The 20,330-nt window shown below is 40.8% G+C and overlaps 2 protein-coding genes across 6 annotated transcripts in view; both read right to left on the minus strand.

Annotated features, from left to right (window-relative positions):
- The window catches only part of PGGT1B (protein geranylgeranyltransferase type I subunit beta), a 55,492-nt gene extending 39,139 nt beyond the window's left edge, over positions 1 to 16,353 (minus strand). Inside the window, exons 1-2 of one of the 3 annotated variants that reach the window (XM_082725056.1) lie at positions 16,182 to 16,353; positions 6,393 to 6,511 (exon numbers count right to left, since the gene is read on the minus strand). In XM_082725056.1, coding sequence (XP_082581182.1) covers positions 6,393 to 6,511; positions 16,182 to 16,321 — 259 coding nt within the window. In that variant the 5' untranslated portion in view covers positions 16,322 to 16,353. Of the gene's footprint in view, positions 1 to 6,388; positions 6,512 to 16,181 lie in introns of those variants that run through there. The other 2 variants (XM_082725055.1, XM_082725057.1) reach the window with 2 other exon arrangements.
- Positions 16,354 to 19,436: 3,083 nt separating this feature from the next.
- Positions 19,437 to 20,330, minus strand: part of CCDC112 (coiled-coil domain containing 112) — a 28,497-nt gene continuing 27,603 nt past the window's right edge. For all 3 annotated transcript variants that reach the window (XM_082725054.1, XM_082725053.1, XM_082725052.1), the window contains one exon: positions 19,437 to 19,993. In XM_082725054.1, coding sequence (XP_082581180.1) covers positions 19,951 to 19,993 — 43 coding nt within the window. In that variant the 3' untranslated portion in view covers positions 19,437 to 19,950. The remainder of the gene's footprint in view (positions 19,994 to 20,330) is intronic.

Genomic DNA, 20,330 nt, shown 5'->3' on the forward strand with positions numbered 1-20,330 from the left:
ACCTTAACTTCATCTTCAAAGTCTATAGTGCCTGGTGCCTGAAGGACCAATAAAACTTGAACACCAGTAAGACTTTCACCACATCAGCAATCAAGTCGTTTTGCTTTACCGTGTGTTCACTGGAGTATCACTGTTTTTTAAGTTTTATTTTTGCTTAAGTAATCTCTTAGCTCAAGCCATGTGGGGCTCAAACTAACATACCCGAGATCAAGCATTGCACACTTTTCCAACGGAGCCAGCCAGGCTCTCCTGGAGTAGCAGTTCTAATTTTCTGCAAGAACTCTTCCTTTGCATGCACAACATGGCCAACTGGCTCCAGAGGCCTAGCTTTCAGCCTGTCTAGGCTTTTGACATGCCTTCCTCACCAAGCTTGATCATTTCTAGCTTATGATTTCGTGTGACAGATGTGCGACTCTCCCTTTCACTTGGATACTTACATGCCATTGTGGGATTATTAATTGGCCTAATTTCAATATTGTTGTATCTCAGGAATTAAGGAGTCCTGAGGAGAGGGATGAAGGGGATTGGCTGGTCAGTGGAGCAGTCACAACACACAAACGTTTATCAATGAAGTGCGCCATCTTATATGGGCATGGTTTATCGTGCCCCAAAACAAGCAGATTTTATTTATTTACTGAGAGAACAAGTGTGCACAAACATGAAAGGAAAGGAGGCAGAGGGAGAAGCAGACTCCCTGCTGAGCAGGGAGCCTGACACGGGACTCGATACCAGACTCTGGGATCATGACCTGAGCTGAAGGCAGACGCTTTACTGACCAAGCCCCCCAGGGGCCCCCAGAAAAGTTTATTTAAAATGAAAACGATGTCCTCTATGCCCCTTTTCAAGAGTGTATACTGTCACTGAAAAAAATATTCATTAGGCAATCCTTTCTGGTTCTTTTCAAGATTTGCCTGCTATTGTGCTTTCCTTTATAATTCTAGTAAGCTTCCCTATTCATGATAATTAGTAAGCATAAATGCACAATTCGTTCCAAATTTACAACTGGATGCAGGTCCACAATAGACTGAGTTCCCTTGGAGGCTGTTAGACGGCGCCATCTAGTGGTAAACTGGAAGGGTGGGTCTGGGTCCCAAGAGGACTGCATAGTCTGAAATAGCATACAGGCCTCTTGGGTCCTAACTCAGGCCCACATCAAAACCCTCAGTTAGGGGCTGGACGATCATACGTAAGAAAAACAACCCCTGTTTGACAGACAAGTCAGAATCGAGAGCCACTGATGTAATGAATGTACCCCCTACTATGAGAGCCAGCCTCAAACTAGTTTACCTTGTTATAGGGAAGTCATTCGGACAGCAATGTATCATAAGCACTTAGATACACATCACAACTCCTAGTTTCACACTATCAAAAGACCCAGACATTCTGGGTGGGGGGAAACAGTCTAGAGCCTACAAAATGGGTCTGTATACTTATTTTCTAAATTTCACAGATTCGTTTCAGAGGCAGACCTAGGCCAACTAAGGAAAAGGCAGGCGGGAGACTTCCTTTAACAGATCATTAGAGACTTAATAGTTTCATGCAACAAAACAGTAAATGGAGAATTGAGAATTGCAGTTGGGGCTGTGACAAGATCTGTGGTGTGGCCCACCAGATACAGGTGAGGGGCAGCTGAGTACATAATCACTGTGGGTCTATCTCTGCAAAAAAAAAAAAATCCTTCATCTAGAATTCTTCCAAAACAGATATGCAATGATTTTTGAAATGTGAACATGCTCGGTTAGGCACATGCGACTATACTTACACCTGTAAGTACCGTATTTACAAAAGGCAGCAACAGGACTTAAAATTTTTCATCTACTTAAAAAAAAAAAAAAAAAAAAAAAAAAAACAACCAAAAAACTCTCACAGGAAAACACACACGATAAACAGAGCATCTATTATACGGAATCAGTATTGGAAATCTCCAGGAATGGAAATCTCAAAGGACTAGAAAACAGAAAACTGTCCTCTAATTTTGCCTCTGGCATTAACGAGGTTTATTATCATGGACAAATTATTCATTCCTTTGGATCTTAATAGCCTCATTTGTAAAATGACAGACTATAATATCCCTTCCTCTGTTCTAGCTCCAATATTCTCTGGCTGTGCCCTTGATGAGAGAAGGGAAAACACAACTCCCAGCCTGATCCCGTGTGTTTCCTAAACACTTCCGGAGGCTGCTGGGGAGGGCCCCAAACCCTCCAATGGTCTGACCACACACTTAAAGTAAGATACCACTGGGATCTTTACAACCCTGAGGCTAAGTGAAAAACCAGGGTTAACTCTGATTAAATATTCACAATGTACTTAAATGCCACACAAGGGAAGTCTCCCCCAGGGACCTATATACTTCACCAGCAAAGCAGCACTGCAGCACTAGGGCCTGGAATCAGAAGCCTGGAATTTCAGCAGACTCTATCCCTTTATAGCTATGTGTGCCCTCAGGCAGGTCTCTCACATTCCTCTTCTGGGGAAGGCAGATTAGGGGAAGCACAAATTTGACAATGTATTTGACAGTGCCTAAAAAATCATAAAATTTTAATTAACGTTTAGCATTATTCCTGCATCAGCAAAATATCAGTATTTGTGTACAGCCCTGTAATGTTAACTTTAGTTTTTTAAATTTTTGTTGTGTTTGGAAGAGAGGTTAAAGCTCTTTCTAACTTGAACTTTTAAGTATGGAAACAGACTATGAATACACAAACAATGCAGGTATAGAGAATAAAATTAAAGTACTACCTTATCCAGCCATCTCCCCACGTCTGTTCCCATCTACTTCCCCCTCCACAAAGATTTTCTATGTCCTTTCAGAGTTTTCCCCAAATATTGACAGCTAAATATTATTATCTCTGCAGACATTGGTATTTATAATTTAACCATATATGAACATTTCCATGTCAGTATATACACAGACCTACCTCAATCACTTTACTACTGCCTAGTATTCTCTGTGGACCACAGCTTATTGTTTCTCTTTTGTGAACATTTATTCCCCTTCTAATTGGTCAGTGTAATGAACAATGCCAAAACATATCCTACACAGATTTTTGTACACATGTTATTAGTTTCTAGAGATATCAAATTCCCACAAATCTGGAGGATTTCAACAATGGAAATTTATTCTCTTGGAGTTCTGGAAACCAGAAGTCCAAAATCAAGGTGCTGGCAGGACTGGTTCCTTCTGGAGGTTCTGAGGGAGAAACAGTTCCATGTTCCATGCTTCTCTCTCTCAGCTGCTGGCAGCTCCAGGGAATCCTGGCATTCCTGCATGCAGTAAGTACTCCCCCCCCTCCCCCCATGCCCACAGGGCCTTCCCCTTCCCCTCTGGCATCTTCCTCCTCCCTTCTCCTAGAACACCACCACTCACCGATATGGAGATGCTGACCTTAATTACACCTGCAAAGGCCCTTTTTCCAACCAAAGATCATATTCTGTGATTCTGCGCAGACCGATCCTTTGAGGCCATTATTAAACCCACTACAACATGCAAGAGAGTATGTCACATGAGATAAAAGATTATACTTGAAAATGCCTCTCAAAGGTTACAATGATTTTCACTTTCACCAGAATGATATTAGGGTGCTCTTTTGGGACGCCTGGGTGGCTTAGTCAGTTAAGCGGCTGCCTTCAGCTCAGGTCATGATCCCAGCAGATCCTGGGATAGAGTCCCACATAGAGCTCCTTGCTCAACCTGCTTCTGCTTGCCTCTCCCGTGCTTTGCTCACTCTCTGACAAATAAATAAATAAAATGCTTTTTAAAAATGTGTTCTGTCCCCTGTATTTTTGCCAACTTTCAAAACTTCCAGCTAAATTTACAAGTTAGTTAAAAAAAAAAACAATGCACCAATTCTTGGAACACTGAAAAAAAAATTAGGATGTTAAAAAAAATAATGCACCATTGTTTCTACTGCATTTCTCTGACTTTTCTAGCAAGGTTAATCCACTTTCACGTAGTTACTGACTTGAGATCCTTGTATTCTTAAACTCTGTCATTTTCTAAACAGTGATGAGTCATTTTCCTCTCAGTTGTTAAGAATTCATCACAGTCTGGACGTTAATATTCTATTATATATATTGCCACGACTTTCAAGTCTGTCTACTTATTCAACCTTACCTCTTACTACACAACATTTAATACTGTTTATTTAATCAAATTTAACGATGTTTTTCTTTTATGGTCCTGGGCTTTTAACATTTCTGTAGTTTCAAATTCCGTAAGATTTTATGTGATATCACAAAGCAGGACAAATACAGACCTATGAGTTACAGAAAGCACCTTCTACTTGGTCTGCAAATGCCTTCTAAATGAGAAAATATCTGAAGAGCCAGAGGATCCTTAAATTAGGTGTTCTGAGATGCAATTTCCAGCAAGCAATTCTCGGAACACTAGCCACTCATTCAACTCAACTGAAGACAACTCAATACCACCAACTCCTTTCTGACACTACGCAGAGACAGCATCGGACCACACAGGCTGAGGGGCTCGGTCTGTCAGGACACCAAACCCCCACCCCACCAACTTCAGGCACCAGATGCCAGCCCGGTTAGCTGTGCTCTTCTGACCCATTGGCTATGGACTGTATGTTCTCATGAGTCTCTCTCCGTGGGTACAATTAACTTCCCAGAGCAACTCACAGAATTCAAGTGAAACCTGTTACCTGACAATAAAAGAATGTAATTATGAAACTGCCAGGGGGCGCCTGGGTGGCTCAGTGGGTTAAGCCGCTGCCTTCAGCTCAGGTCATGATTCCAGAGTTCTGGGATCAAGTCCCACATCGGGCTCTCTACTCAGCAGGGAGCCTGCTTCCTCCTCTCTCTCTCTGCCTGCCTCTCTGCCTACATGTAATCTCTCTCTGTCAAATAAATAAATAAAATCTTTAAAAAAAAAAAAAAAAAAGAAAGAAAGAAAGAAACTGCCAGATGCTTAGGACAAGGCATAGGGAATGGGCAGGGAGCTTCCACTCTGTCCGGGCGACCCTCTCTCCTGTGGGAACTCCACATTTTTGCCAACCAGGAAGCACTCTGAAGCCTGTCCCTCTGGGTTTTAACGTAGGCTCCACGACAGAAGCAAGAATGATTACATCACTGGCCACTGGCAACTGCTTCAACCTCTGGGCCCTCCACCATCCCCTCCCCGGAGATCAGGTGGTGGCACTGATTTGTTCCAACCCTCCAATCATTGACTGGCTCTAAGAGCCAAGAGCCCTCTATCCTCAGGCACTTTCCAAAAGTTACCTCATGAACATAACAAAAGACAACTTGTAACACTCTCAAGGCTTAGGAAATGCCAAGGGTTTGGGAACTGTAAGCCAGAACTGTGAGTGAAGACCAAATATACATTTCTTACAAATCACAATATCATGATGCTATAGACCAAATGTGAAAATACAGCAAAGAGGAGCAGTTAAGTTAGAATAAATCAAACCTCTTTCTTTCTAAACAAAGCTTTAGCTTACTATTTCCCTAAAGTTCATCTAGGTGAGACATTTATAAATGTTTACTCCAACCAACGAAACGCATGGTTGATTTATAAATATTGGCTCTTAAAAGCCAGGTAAATGGTGACCATGATTAAAACTGTCATTTTATGGGAGTTTATCTGTTTCTCTTTTCAAGGTGAGAATTTCTAACACTTACAAGTTAAATCAATGTTAAGTATGTTACACTTAACAGTGTGAGCAATAAGGTGTATAAAGCTTGTGTGCATTTAGTTGATTAAGTAACATATAAATTTCAAACATTAATTAAAAAAAGAAAAAGAATTTAACTGACCAAAATTCATAAAGTATAAAAAGGACTATAGTGCTAGTAACGGTTCTAAGAAACCATCAGAGAAAGGCTAACGAAACCTGAGAGAAACCACCAGGAGAGAACACCAAAGAGTTCACTGAAAAGACAAGATGAATGGCTGGGAGTGAAAAATACAGCAAATGTTATGAAACTAAACAAGTAAAAATGACAAATATCAAATAACTGATAAGCAGTACTCCCCGTGGAAGAGAAGAACATAACATGCAGCTACAACAGCAAATCTCCAATTCCAGACAACCGTACAGTGGTTTTCTCAAGAGATTAACAAGTAAACTTTTTAATTTTTAATTTATTTTTATTTTTTTAAGTTATCTCTACTCTCAACGTGGGGCTTGAACTCATGACCCTAAGATCAAGAGTAGCACACTCCACAACCTGAGTCAGCTGGGCACCCCAATGATTAGACTTCTCAAGTGTCAGATTTGAACAGGATAGAAGTGCAGCATTGCAAGGAAAACATGGTGGAATAAATTATGGTTAAGAGTTTATGAATTCATACTGAGATTTGCTCGTCTGACACATGTTATGCCAAGTACAACTAACTAGTCACACTGAAAATAAAATGCTAAAAACTCACTCACTGTCTTCTGTGGGAAGGACCTGCAGGGAGTAAATCCACTCTATTATATCATCTTTGTTCACCAGATCTAAGGAATCCAACATATCCAGCCCGGAGAGCGCAAAAAATGCAATTGTCAGCCTAAAAGAAAAAAAACAAAAATGTAAAATTCCATCTCAACTGTCAAAACACTGAAGTCTTTCTGGTTCAGAAAAATAATAAAGTCTTTCTAATTTTAAACTTAATTTCAAACAGTACTCTCATTTTGCAAAAGCCAAAAAGCCCTATTTATACTTATAGTTTAATATCAATCAAACCTTTGTTTCATTTAGGGGTTAAAAAACCAGTCCCATTCATCTGATGCATACATGGATTCACTAAAACAACCTGAAGGCTAAAGCAGATTTAAAAAAGAATTCCCTACACCCAGTTAGTACAAATAAGTTCAAAAGGCTGGAAAACACATAAAATCCCTATTTCCACTTATTTGCCAAGAGCAACTATGCTTATAGTTGGTGTTTAATTCTTAAGGAATGTCAGAATAAATCCATCTGTACTCAAATTTGTTTACAAGTAGTGTGACTGGAAAAAACTTAAAATGAATTTTGGGAAATAATACTTTAAAAATACATATGCATTTCAACTCCATTTTCCCAGAGAGCATTCTTTGATGGAATGAGAAACTGTAAGGCAACACAATCCCCTCCAAGAGTACACACTGAAGAGAAATGTAAACTTTGTTTCCACATAAAAGCTAGTACTTTAGTGATTACTTTTTAAATAAAGAGTTTGTTATATATAATTCTTTTCAGGCTGAGATGAATTCTGTACTGCTGTCTGAGCATAGTTATCTCATTTCCGTATTCTAACAATTCTGATGACTAATATACAAAATTAATACTTTGAATCATTTGGTCTAAAATCTGGAAAGAAAGCCACTGGACACATTCTGTAACCTTTTCAACTAAGATTCCAAAAGAGAAATAAACCTTAATGCCCTAAGGCATCCACTGTGTGTAATAAATTAAATTCTTTCCCACGCATTTATCAAAAACACTACCAACTTAAGGAAAAATGAGAAAAGTTACTTTTTTCTTTTTTAAGGGTGCAATTCTCTTTGATTCCTGGTTGAAAAAGGCTGGCATACATTAGGTAACAGAAGGAAAAAATCAGGAGAATAACTCTAACCAAAGCTTAAGGGCAAAAACCAAAACTAATGCAATACTGGTATACTTAAGAACAATAGATTTGGGGAAACTTACATTGCTGAGAGACTATTACTGTATACTAGACACTGATCTAGAAAATTTCTTATATACTCTCTCGATCTAATTCTACAAACTACTGAGAGCCACCAGAATTAGGAAAGTGATTTATCTGAGCAGGATTAAAGTAAGGTCAGTGAAACCCCTTTATGTGCAAGGCTACAGTTCAGAGTTCAGATCCCATTATCAAATGAGCTAGAGCGAAATCCTAGGCTGGCTGATTCACAGCCATTTATAACCCAGGCAGGCCCTTTGCTAAATCTTTTCTAAGTCCCTTCCTTATCTATAGATGATTACCCCTCACAGTTAGCGTACTACCTGGCCACAAGCAATCACTCCTCAAACAGAAAACTGTCATGACTGGTATTTTCCCTGATTTTGATGAGGGAGCAGAAGGCAAGCTGAGGACAAAGCAGAAGCTGACACCCTGCAACCTCCCCCCATCCCCTACTGCTGGATGGGACACGTGTGACAGTGTTCCAGGAATCACCCATCTTGTGTTAATACCTTGTAGAGGGGAAAAACAACCTTAACTCGAAAATGGCAAGGCCTCAAGGCCTCCTGTATCTTGTAGGTCCTCTTTAACATGTGAAAGTTCTTTTGAAATCTTTCTCTTTACCTCCCCCAACCCCACAGCATATGACCAGCCACCCCTCACAAGCCCAGGGCAGCAGCTCTTTTTGCCCACGGGTCCTGTCCCCGGAGTTTAATAAACCACCATTCTGCACCAATGATATCTTAAGAATTCCTTCTTGGTCGTTGGCTCTGGACTCCACCCCATTGAACCTCACCTATACTCTAAAACTTCATCAATTTGACAGGTGTTAATGATGACCCCAGCGTCTCAACACGCTGTCACACTATAGGCCTTTTCTCCAGGTCACTGGTTGGCAACCTTCTTCCCCCAGACGACACTGCTCGCTTCCCCTACCCCTCAAAATGATACTTTAGAAATGCGAAGAACTTCTCTCTGACAGCAGCCGTGTCTGAGAATCGCTGTTTTTCATGATCAGTATGTCTCAGGAGGTTAAGTCCATCTCACCGTGATACGTGCCTGCATTATTTCACGTAACCCTGCTAAGGAGCTCTCACTGGGGTTCTCGGTTTTGCTGTAAATGGTTACAGTTGGATATAATCAATTAAAATTATCCAGTAATTTAGTTTATTAAAGCACTGTTAAAGAAAAACCCAAAAGGAAGACAGAAAAGTGGAGGACAACAAGAGGCTGTCAACAAGACAATCTACGGAGGCTGGATAAATCCAAGATCTTCCTGTCAGTAAAAAATATATGATCAGAAAACATCTAAAGGGCTACAAAAAGAAGCTGGTATTCTTTTCTAAGTTAAATACTCTTTTAAATTTTTCTAGCTCAAGATCATGAAGTCCAGAGAACGCCAAGTGATTTGCTTGAATTTGCAAGGCCAGATAACCAATGGAAACTACTCAGGAGCTCTGAGTCGTAGGGTGGTGGGCTCTACCAGGGTGTTTGTCAAACCTGGCTGCACATTAGAATTGGCTTAAAAACACACACCTAAAACACCACCAATAAAACACAGAGAGGCCTAGGTCTTACTCTATGATAATGAAATGGAAATTCTAGGTGGAAGTGGAGTCTGGGTACCTGGTATGGGGCGGGGGTGCTTCCCAGGTGAAGTAATATGCAGTCAGGCTTTAGAAGCACTGCTCTAGGGGCTCCTAGAGGCTCAGTCAGTTAAGCGTATGTTTTTTTTTTTTTCTTTTTAAAAATTTATTTGAGAGAGAGAGAGGGACAGACCGCAAGCAGGGGGAACAACAGAGGCAGAGGGAGAAGCTGGCTCCCCGTTAAGCAAGGAGTCAGATGCGGGGCTGGACCCCGGGGCTCTGGGATCATACCTGAGCTGAAGGAAGACCCTTAAGTGACTGAAACACCCATGTGCCCCAAGTGTATGACTCTTAATCTCAGCTCAGGTCTCAATCTCGGGGTGGTGAGTTTAAACCTGTGTTTGGGCTCCATGCTAGGCATAAAGCCTGTTTAAAACCATTAAAAAAAAAAAAAAGGCTTTAGAGCAGTGATACCCCAGGATACATTCTAAAAACATTTTTCATTGTCCCAAGAGAAGGGTGCCAATGCCAGCTAGCTGGTAAGTGCCAGGGATGCCGCTGTCCCACCTACAATGCACAGGGCAGCGCCATTCAATAAAATGTCAACAGTGCGAAGGTTAAGTAACCCTGCTCCAAAGTCCAGTGTTAGTTCCATGTAAGTGTCATAGGAATGATCTGTTTTTTATTTTATTTGCTTCTAAGTATGAATGAAAATACCAGAAATCAAGTCAGATGCTGATAAACCACTTAAAAATCTTGCCTACTTAATTATTAAAGGCTCCCCTACGCTATTTTCAATTCCTAGCTGGTGAGACTGAAGTTGACAGGATTAACAGCTCTACTGAAAGGCTTATGCTTATGGGGGCATCTGGTGGCTCAGTGGGTTAAAGCCTCTGCCTTCGGCTCAGGTCATAGTCTCAGGATCTCAGGATCCCAGGGTCCTGGGATCAAGCCCAGAATTGGGCTCTCTGCTTAGCAGGGAACCTGCTTCCTCCTCTCTCTCTCTCCCTGCCTCTCTGCCTACTTGTAATCTCCATCTGTCAAATAAGAAATAAAATCTTTAAAAAAAAATTAAAAAAGAAAGAAAAGCTTATGCTTATGAAGTGAGGTACCCAGCAGCGGCGGGCAGAACCAAGAAGTCAATTTGGAGCTAATGTCTTGCCTTCCTCTAAGGCCAGGAAAATACTCCTTTCTCACCACACCAGAGTTCTCAAGCGGTCCTAAAACTCTTGAGAGGGAATGGTCAAGTAAGGCATAAGAAAAAGCAATTTTGGGCTGTGGGCCTCTGAGAGAAATAATGGTTTTATGGTGCCCCCATAAGTGCTACTTGAAGTATGAATTGCTGGCAACCCACCTGGGGGTAGGTGTCTAGAGGTGAAATCGTGTGAAGACATATGCCTAAAATCAGGCCAGTGCAGGTATTTCTACGTTAGTTACTTTGGAGAGCATTTGTTTGTTCTCTTCCTTTCTTCTCTTACCCAGAATTGAACTCTAAAACTATAGCCTGCAAAAGCAAAGTAAACCAGCTACATCTTCCTGACCCTTCTTTCACTCCAGAACAACACATATGAAAACTACAACTTACATGGATGAGGTAGTAAAGTTTGTCTCCTCTAAATAAAGTTGCTGCCCTACCGAATCGATTCACAGATAAGAGGCATCAATTAAATGATGTCCCCAGAAGATCTCTAATTTTTCAGGTTGAAGAATAAAATTTTCAGGCTTAAAAAAAAGCACAAAAAAGCAAAAACAAAAAACCCAAGGATTACATGGGGCAGGGGGTGGGGGACAACCAGTCTAGGCAGTGGAAAAAGAATTGAGCAATAGTAATAAATTTCCTGTGCCAATAAAGGAGTAGTGTGCCATTAGGCTAGAGCAGGTAAGTGACCATCTGCGAGTACACAGCGAACACTAATGTATAGGCACTGACTAGATTACCAAACTTTGGATCACCTGCTCTGCTCCCTTCTGCCAGTAGTCTCTACCAGCATCTCCAAGTGTCTTTAACATGTGACTACATTCCTGCCTAGATCTTAGGAGAGGCTATAATAAAATCATAATGCAAAGAATTCTAAAATTATGAACAAGCATTTAGAAAGAGAAAATATTTAGAAATAGGAACACAGTTGCTCAATAAATTTGCTAACACTGGTAATGATAAGAGAGAATAAGAGGACATACGGAAATTAATCACGAAATTAAAATACACAGCACAAACAGGCCCCAGTAAACACTCTGGAATGAATGACTTGAAATGCTGCAGGAATGCTAGAATTTTAAGCCTCACCCCCCCTTTTTTAAAAGATTTTATTTTATTTATTTATTTATTTATTTGACAGACAGATCTCTAATTGGCAGAGAGGCAGGCAGAGAGAGAAGAGGAAGCAGGCTCCCACTGAGCAGAGAACCCAATGCGGGGCTCAATCCCAGAACCCTGGGATCAGGACCTGAGCTGAAGGCAAAGGCTTTAACCCACCGAGCCACCCAGGCACTCCTACGCCTTACTCTTTATCCTTAATATTTTTCAGTAGCTGGCTTGATATAAGTATTTTTAAGACAGTCACACTTCTTTGGAATTATTTTACATGCAAAATAATTTTTCAATAAGAAATGTTTACCAAACATCTACTACAAACTAGATCGTGACAAAAATGATTAAAACAAGCCTCTTAGCCTTAGCAGGCTAAATTATGGGGAAAAAATAACTAAGTAGCTATATAATAAGCACTCTTAAGGAAATCATCTTCAGGGCCTGGGTGGTTCAGTTGGTTAAGTGTCTGACTTTTGATCTTAGGGTGGTGAGACTGAGCCCAGCCTCACTTGGTGTTGGGTGTGGAGCTTGCTTAAGATCCTCTCCCTCCCTTCTCCCCTCCACCTTTCCATCCTCTCTCCCCAAGACACGAGTGCTCTGCCCAAAAAACAAAACAAAACAACAACAACAAAAAAAATCTTCCTTTCTAAATCTACTCCTTTTGCCTCTTATTCTCTAGACCATGGCAGTTCCAATCCCAGAATCCTGGAACTCCTCCTCCTTTTCCCTAAACTCCTTCATTCTATCCCACTCTGCCCCAGCATCTGGCTCCCAGATTAGTGCATACTATAACTGCTCTCTAACTGGTCTTCCTGATTCCAATCTGGTCTCACTTACTACTACAACAACCAATCTCAAATCCAACAATCACTCTGAAATGCATATTTCAGAAGATCTACTAGGATCCACTTCCACCAGAAGATCCACTGCTTGGCAAATTTCCTTCACTTCTGTTCACTTCTGGCACACAAGGCCTTCTGTAATATGGGCCATGTCTGCCCTCCTGACTAAATTCCTACCACACCTGCCTTACCACTGCTGGACAAATGATTGCAGTTCCTCTGCTCAACACTCATTTATCTACCTTTATCGGCTTGTCTATTTGCCTATAATCCATCCCCCCAAACTAAACACATTCTTTAATATTTAACTTCAGAGTTACATCTTCCAACAAGCCAACTCTGAGACTTATCTCTCTTCAGGTTGAGCTAAGGTGCTTCCATAATAATATCCTGTAAATATCACAATCATTCTGCAAACAAGTTCAAGTGTGGTCAGGGGATCAACAACACTGGCAGCCCCTGGGAACCTATTAGACCTGCAAGACCTTAAACCCCTCCCCTCCCAGACCTATGCAATCAGATTTTGCGTTTAAACAGGATACCCAGGTGATTTATACGCACATTAGAGTTGGGAGGCACTGTGTTAAGAATCTGTTTGTACATGTGTTTCTCCTATCAGGCAGTCTCCAACATTAGGGTGCATAAGCACCCTCTGGGATGCTGGTCACAATGCACACGGGCAGCCTGTGCAGAGTCTGAGGAGAACCGGGGAAGGCCCCAGGTACTTGCATTCATATAAGCGTGTGATGATGCCATTGATTTAGAGCCTCCCGCCGTGACCATCACACTTTGAGAAACATACTATGGGACTGCAACAGATTTCTGCTAAGGGAGGGAATGAAAGAGCAGAGCAGTGGCTAGAAGGTAGTGAGTGAGCTGAGCACTTACAACACAGGCTACACAGGGGAAGGACATGTGAATGGAAAGACTAGGTAGACTGGGATGTCCTGTAAAATAAAAACCAAACATCTAAACCCTTCTTTGAGAGCACCTGGATCTGTAAAAATAACATACACAGAAAATGGTCAGTATTTTGTTCTTCAGTTTAAAAAAACCTACTCTAACTCGCGTTACCCAAATACAAATGGCAGTAACAACTTATGACCAAAAACTCTCTGAACCACTCAAATGGGGGGCCTGAATGGCTCAGTCAGTTAAGCGTCTGCCTTCAGCTCAGGTCCTGATCCTGGGGTCTTGGGATTAAATACCACATCAGGCCCCTTGCTCAGCAGGGAGCCTGCTTATCCCTCTGCCTGCTGTTCCCCCTGCCGTGCTCTCTCTGACAAATAAAATCTTTAAATAAATAAATATATAAAAATAAACCACTCACGAAAAAGAAACTTGTTAATGCACAAAGCTCACAATCCAAGGTTTAATATTCACATGAGGTAACTAATAACTACCACCTTTCAGAAATTAATATGAAAAAAAGTCACAGGCGAAATAAGTATTTTGTTTTCATAAAGCCATTATTAGAAAAATAAAAATTATTTAGTCCTATTTGTCAAACTAAAAACAAAGGGGAAATGAAAGTAATTTTGCCAAAATGGTGGGTCAGAAAATAAGTGTCTAAATGTCTAGTCTGTTATCAGCCTTCCTAAGAATCTCCTTTGTCACATCTATCAGTAAGAAGAAAGGCACACCAAAAATCACTGGTTTTGCACTGCATCCCTATACCCAAACAGCAGGCACTCAACAAATGTCTATGGAATTAAATAAACAGCAATACCAGGTTAAGAACTGTGACTTAGCAAACACGTTGTTTTATCTGCAAAGTGGCAACAGCAGAAATTTCACGATCAGTCACCTTTGCTTAAAAGGTCAGAGCTCCTTTGTAAGCATACAATTATAAACCACAGACACCACAAAAGGACTTAACCCTAAACTAAGGAAAGTAAACCTGACTCAGGAAGACAAAAACCGAAAAACTTTTTTAAAAAATCATTACAAAAACTGCTATGTGCACATTAGCTTAAATGTGGTTACGTATGCCATAAGAAAACTAGAAACAAAAAATACTCAAGTGATAAACATTAGGTGTACAAAGGATATAATTAAATTTCTTAACTAATGCACCATGACTGTATACACTATCATCTACCACATAATGCCTTGTGTAGATCCTAAGATTACACTGAAATTATTAAATCAGTTGTCCAATCGGAAAATTTTTGAAGTTTTACTTATGCTTTGGGCACCATTACACAGTTTACCAACATGCATCAGTATACATGGTTTTGTCCATGCTGGAATTTTATTTTATTTTTAAAGATAATATATTTATTTTTTCTTTGACAGAGATCACATGTAGGCAGAGAGGCAAAGAGAAAGGGGGAAGCAGACTCCTGGCTGAGCAGAGTCCAATGTGGGGCTAGATTTTATTTATTTATTTGACAGAGACCACAAGTAGGCAGAGAGACAGGCAGAGAGATAGGAGGAAGCAGGCTCCCTGCTGAGCAGAGAGGACATGCCCCCGGGATCATGACCTGAGCGGAAGGCAGAGGCTTTAACCCTCTGAGCCACCCAGGTGCCCCCCCGAAAAACTTAATTTTTAATGTGATTTCATTTTAATTAATCCAAATTTAAACAGCCAAATGTGGCTAGTGACCACTACACCGGACAGAGCAACTCTAAAGCATACAAGTGAGCTAGAAAAATATCTTTCCTGAAGTTCACAATCCCGTGTGAAAGAAAAATATTAAACAAATAAACCAATAAATATATAATTTCACGTGGTGACTGGAAGGGGCGAATCTCTTTTGGGAAGGCCTCTCTAAAGAAATCTGGATTAGGTATCGCCCTTCCTATGTGGTCCCACTAACCCTATGCTAACAGAGATTAACATGCACTAACCCTATGCTGCAAAGAGCTCTAGGGAAACCACTTGCCTTGTTCCGCTGTACTCTAGCACCTCTCATACTGAGTTTCTGGAGCACCAGGCAGAAGTAATCTAACTCACAAATCTGACCCAGGCATGCAATGTTCAAAAGACACCAGAGAATCCGAGTTCAAAACAATACGGAGAGATTAGAGCCAACCCAATCAGCTCTCTTCATTCCCAGTCCCAGGCAGCGTTGGAGCCTCACTTCAAAACACAGCACTGCAGAGCAAGGACCGCCTCCTTCTCTTTCTCATCCCGACTTTTACTCCGAATGACTAATTCACAGTTTTTTCGCCGCAGCCAAATCACACTCCTCAGCCAACTCCAACTCACACGGCTACAGCAGATACACTTTTTTAACAGGCTGCTTCACGGAACACCGCACCTCATCCGCCAACCTTCTCCTACCCTTAGATTTACAATTCCTGGAAAGTTAATCTCTACTCGAACCTGACAGGCTCTGCGCCGCTCCTATCCATCCAACACCATACGGATATTCCATCAAGAGGGAATGACGTTTTGGAGGGAAGGGTAGGTAGCCCAGGAGAGGCTATTTATCTAAAATACGAAGGCAAAGTGATGCGTCTTTTCCCTTCTGTACTCGGAAGTAATGAGGCCAAGTTGATTCACAGCCTCGTAGTGGGATTTTAGAGGAAGCTCGGAGCTGACAGGAAAAATGGTTGGGAAGTGATAAAGGCAGACACCGGAGGTTCCACAAGCCCTCGACTTACTGCTGCCCCAATCCTCCCGCCACAGCTCGGGTGGAATGAGGGTGACTGCAGACCCGCCTGGGAGGAGAAGCACCTCGCACTGCCAGGTGGGCGGTGGCGCAGGGCCCGCAGGCGCCGGGTCAGCCAGCCGGCGCCGCGGAGCCTTTCCGCTGGGGCGAGGAGCCCCATTGCCCACCCCGCTGACCGTGGCCACCAGTTACCTGCTGGTCTCGAGCGAAGAATAACGCTCGGGCAAGACCTGGAGGCAGCGCTGGAAGAACCGCACGTGCCGGTCTCGCAGGAAATCCAGCCTCTCTCCCTCACCGCTCCCCGCCGGCCGCTCTTCCTCCGTGGCCGCCATGCTGCTGCGGAAGCGACGTCCGCCGCGACCCGGAAGCACTTGGCGCGCGGCGTGAGGGAAGCCCGAGGGGCCACACAGGGATGGCGCGTGGGCTTAGGCGGTGCGCCCGCCGCGCGCCCGTCTGGGGTTGAAGCGACTCGCTGTTCAGAGTCTAAACGCAGCGCTTGGTGCCTTCGCATTTCTCTCTACAGCCCACCTTTTCTATTCTGAGCCCCGCAGGCTTGGAGACCCCCCTCAAGCCTTGTAAAATTCAGGCCACAAATCCCCCAATCCCTCCAGAACTGTGATCCTCGTTAGGTATTTGGAAGTGCAAGATCAAAAACTTCTAGTTCGCTTTGAGACGATCGGGGCCCTAAAGGATGATCTATTTGAAAATGGATGGATCAGAATAAATCCTTTCTGCAAGTCCCTGGCTTTCAGCTGAATGGATAGGGAGGCTAGATCTTCAAATCAAGCTGTGAAGATAAATGTTTATTAAAAATTACTGACGCTTCCTGAGCTCAGAGACGTTCCTAGTCCTCTCTAGGATACCAGCAATCTCTCACACACACACACACGTATGAATAATAACAAATATAAATATATAAACATATACACATATGAATAATAACATATAAATATATAAACACATATATACACAACTTACATTTATATTTCTATGTGTGACTGCATCATTTTCTTTTGCAAGATTTTACTCTTAATGTTAAGTCTGTGTTCATCTAGCATCGTTGTCGCATCAATTTGCCATGGCAAACAAGCTCAAATGTTCTCCAACTACCCCTATATTAAAATGAAATAGCATGCTTTCAGCAATTTTTTTTTTAAGTTGGAACTTAATTTGCTTCAACCATATATTATTCCCTTTAAAAGGTCACGAAGCAGTCTAGGGGGAAAAAATCCACCGAAAGATCAGGCTCAAACCTAGGTTCTCTAACCTAGGTTCTCTATAGTCGGCTAAGCTAAGTTTGAGTATAATTTTAAGAAAAATCTATTTAAAATACATGCTGTGTGGGCTGCAGTTATCTTCTCCTTATTCAATAACCCAAAGCGCCTACTTTTAGGTACCAGTTACTACTTATTCACAGGGATTCCTGTATGTCTGAAACAAATACGGCATGACCAAAGGGCTGTTCTTGGGCTTCTTTACAAATAGGGAGGCCACATTCCTTGTTTTTCACGTATGCCTGGTCTAGAGGAGTTTTCATTGTCATTACAGTTAAGATCTTTCTCCCTCCCTTACAAACACGCACCACCAAATGTTTTAGAATGTTGAAAGTGTGGTCATATCACACGAATTTAATTTACTATGGACAATGCAGTCTATACATGCTCAGAAAGACAATCCTGTTCAACTGGGCCACCTAAAGAGAACACAGATAATTTTCCTCTGATTCTCAGCTCAGGAGCCAGCAATCTGATCCAAATTCCATGATGGACTCACTGAGAGATAATATAACATGCTTCCTAGGTAAGTAAAAGGGTTTTCATGGGTGACTTTGACCACACAAGATTGCTGACATAGGCATGACAGAAGCCAACCCCCATGCAAAGTGCCACTCTATGTTACTAGGTAAGAAGTGTAAATAGCTCAGGTTTTCAACATACAGGCATAAGACATCTATATAATTGAACATTATTTAGCCATTAAACAATAATGTTTGAATTCTATAGAAACATAGGAAAGTATATATAACTTAGTATAGTAAATAAAACATACTCTATGACTGTAGCTATTTTAAAATATGTAGGTATGTTTTTGCAAAAAGTTACCATGGAGTGATGGAATTAAGGGTGCTTTATTAACATTTTCCCTTTAGGGTTTTTTTCTAAAGTTCTTAGATCGTTTTTATTTATTTTTTATTTTTTATTATTTATTTATTTATTTATTTTTTGAAGATTTTATTTATTTATTTGACAGAGAGAGATCACAAGTGGTAGAGAGGCAGGCGGGGAGGGGGTGGGAAGCAGGCTCCCCACTGAGCAGAGAGCCTGATGCGGGGCTCGATCCCAGGACTCTGGGATCATGACCTGAGCTGAAGGCAGAGGCTTTAGCCTTAGCCACCCAGGTGCCCCTCAGATCCTTTTTAAACCAGTAAATGAAATGTTTATTTATCTCTTCTCTGAGCCTACAACTGAAGATACTATTAATTATGCTTATTCTATACCTTTTATACATCCCTCATTTGTTTTAGATTCAGTTAGAAGGACTGGTTTTGTCAAATAAAATTCCATAGTTTTATTAAGAAACAAACAAACAAAAAAACAGACAAAAAGCCCAAACTCACACTACCCAGTATGCTTACCTTTGATGCAGGAAATGGAAAGTTACCTTTGTGTGCAACAAAAAGCTGTGTTCAAAAGCCATGTATAAGAAAGCTTTCTTTTGTGTATCTTTTGTATAGTAGTTCCATTCTGTGTTTAAAATCTGTTGTCCGATATTGTGTCTCTAAATGGCCTCCGACCATTTAAAAACAAAGTTAAAGAGAACGAGAGCTACAAATAAAACAGGCATCCCTGATTAAGGATGTTTTATGTTCTTTCTCTCATTTTGCACCAATAATTGTGTAATCAAATTCAGTTTCCAAAATGTGGAAGCCATCAACTTTGACAATTAACTGTGAAATAAGTAAAGGTTACTACTAACAGTTTACTAACAGTAAACTTCTGAGTCATTTGACCTAGATGTTTCAAGTTATAAATTAAAGATATTCTAAGATAAAATATAAAAAACACAAGTTCTTTCATATTTATTATGTATATTATACCATCTCCTATAAGATGGGGACTGATTAAAGTTAGGAGCTAAGATTTTATAATATGAAAAGTTGAGTCAAATTAAGTTAAATTGTGTTTTCACGTATAAAAGTTTGGAAATTTTAAAGTTGCCTCTTTTGACCAAATATTCTGAGCCAAACAGAAGCAGTAAAGAAAACTGCACCAGCCAGAAGAAGTGAAAGACTCAAAGGCTTTATAAATGTGTGACATCCAGAAAGGCTAATGGGAAATCTGGCATAGCCAAAGGAAACCAAAAAGATGTCGATAATATAAATAATAGGATATTTCGAGGTGAAGCATATTTTTAAAATAAATATTCTCTATATAAAACAAAGCATACTTCCAACAAATACAAAATATTTATTACACAAAAATGTAGCAACTGACAAACTACCAATTTGTTAAACTTAGAAAAGTCCTGACTTATTTCCCCCCAGAAAGGAAAATCTTTACATTTCTGTTCCTTGAGCTCATTCACCTCCAAGTTATAAATGTTACAAAATTTTTGTTTAAAAAAAAAAAAGATACTCTATGACTGGCCCAATTTATTTTGCTATGCCATGACAAAAACAAAATACCTTTGAAATGTTCTCAGGATTTAAATGAAATCATGTGTGTAACATACACTTATTCAAATAACATTTACATCAGTAATAGGCCAACATACACATTAAATACCCACTGAGTATAGACGAGCTCCAACAGTGCTGCAGGGAACTCAGTACCTGTGCGTTCACAAACAACACGGTTACCAATCTGATTGGGGCTAGTACTACTTAAAGAACATGGGCACTGACTCTCTCCTGGTCTGAACATGCTGACACTTTCATCAACTGAATACCAACTTCATTATCTCATATTCTTTTCTCAAGTCCTTGTCTCCAGGTCGGAATAGCCCTAGGGAGAAGAAGAAGGGCAATTATAAATACAAAAGAAATTTTTTTAGAAATCCTAATTAATTAAATTCTACGTTGGACTTGCTGAGAGGTAATATACTATGCCTCCTGGATAAGTAAAATGCTTTTCATGGGTGACTTAAATGCCACTCTATGTTATTAGGTAAGAAGCGTAAATAGCTCAAGTTTTCAACGCATAGAACATCTATATAACTGAACATTATTTAGCAACTTTTATCAACTTTTTAACTGTAAAATAGAGCATACAAATAGAAACTATATAAAATATAAACACGTAGTTATGAAGTTATTGTAAAGTGGACACCCACTTTAACTCC

The sequence above is a fragment of the Mustela nivalis genome (genome assembly GCF_964662115.1).
Source record: "Mustela nivalis genome assembly, chromosome: 3".
Lineage (NCBI taxonomy): Eukaryota > Metazoa > Chordata > Mammalia > Carnivora > Mustelidae > Mustela > Mustela nivalis.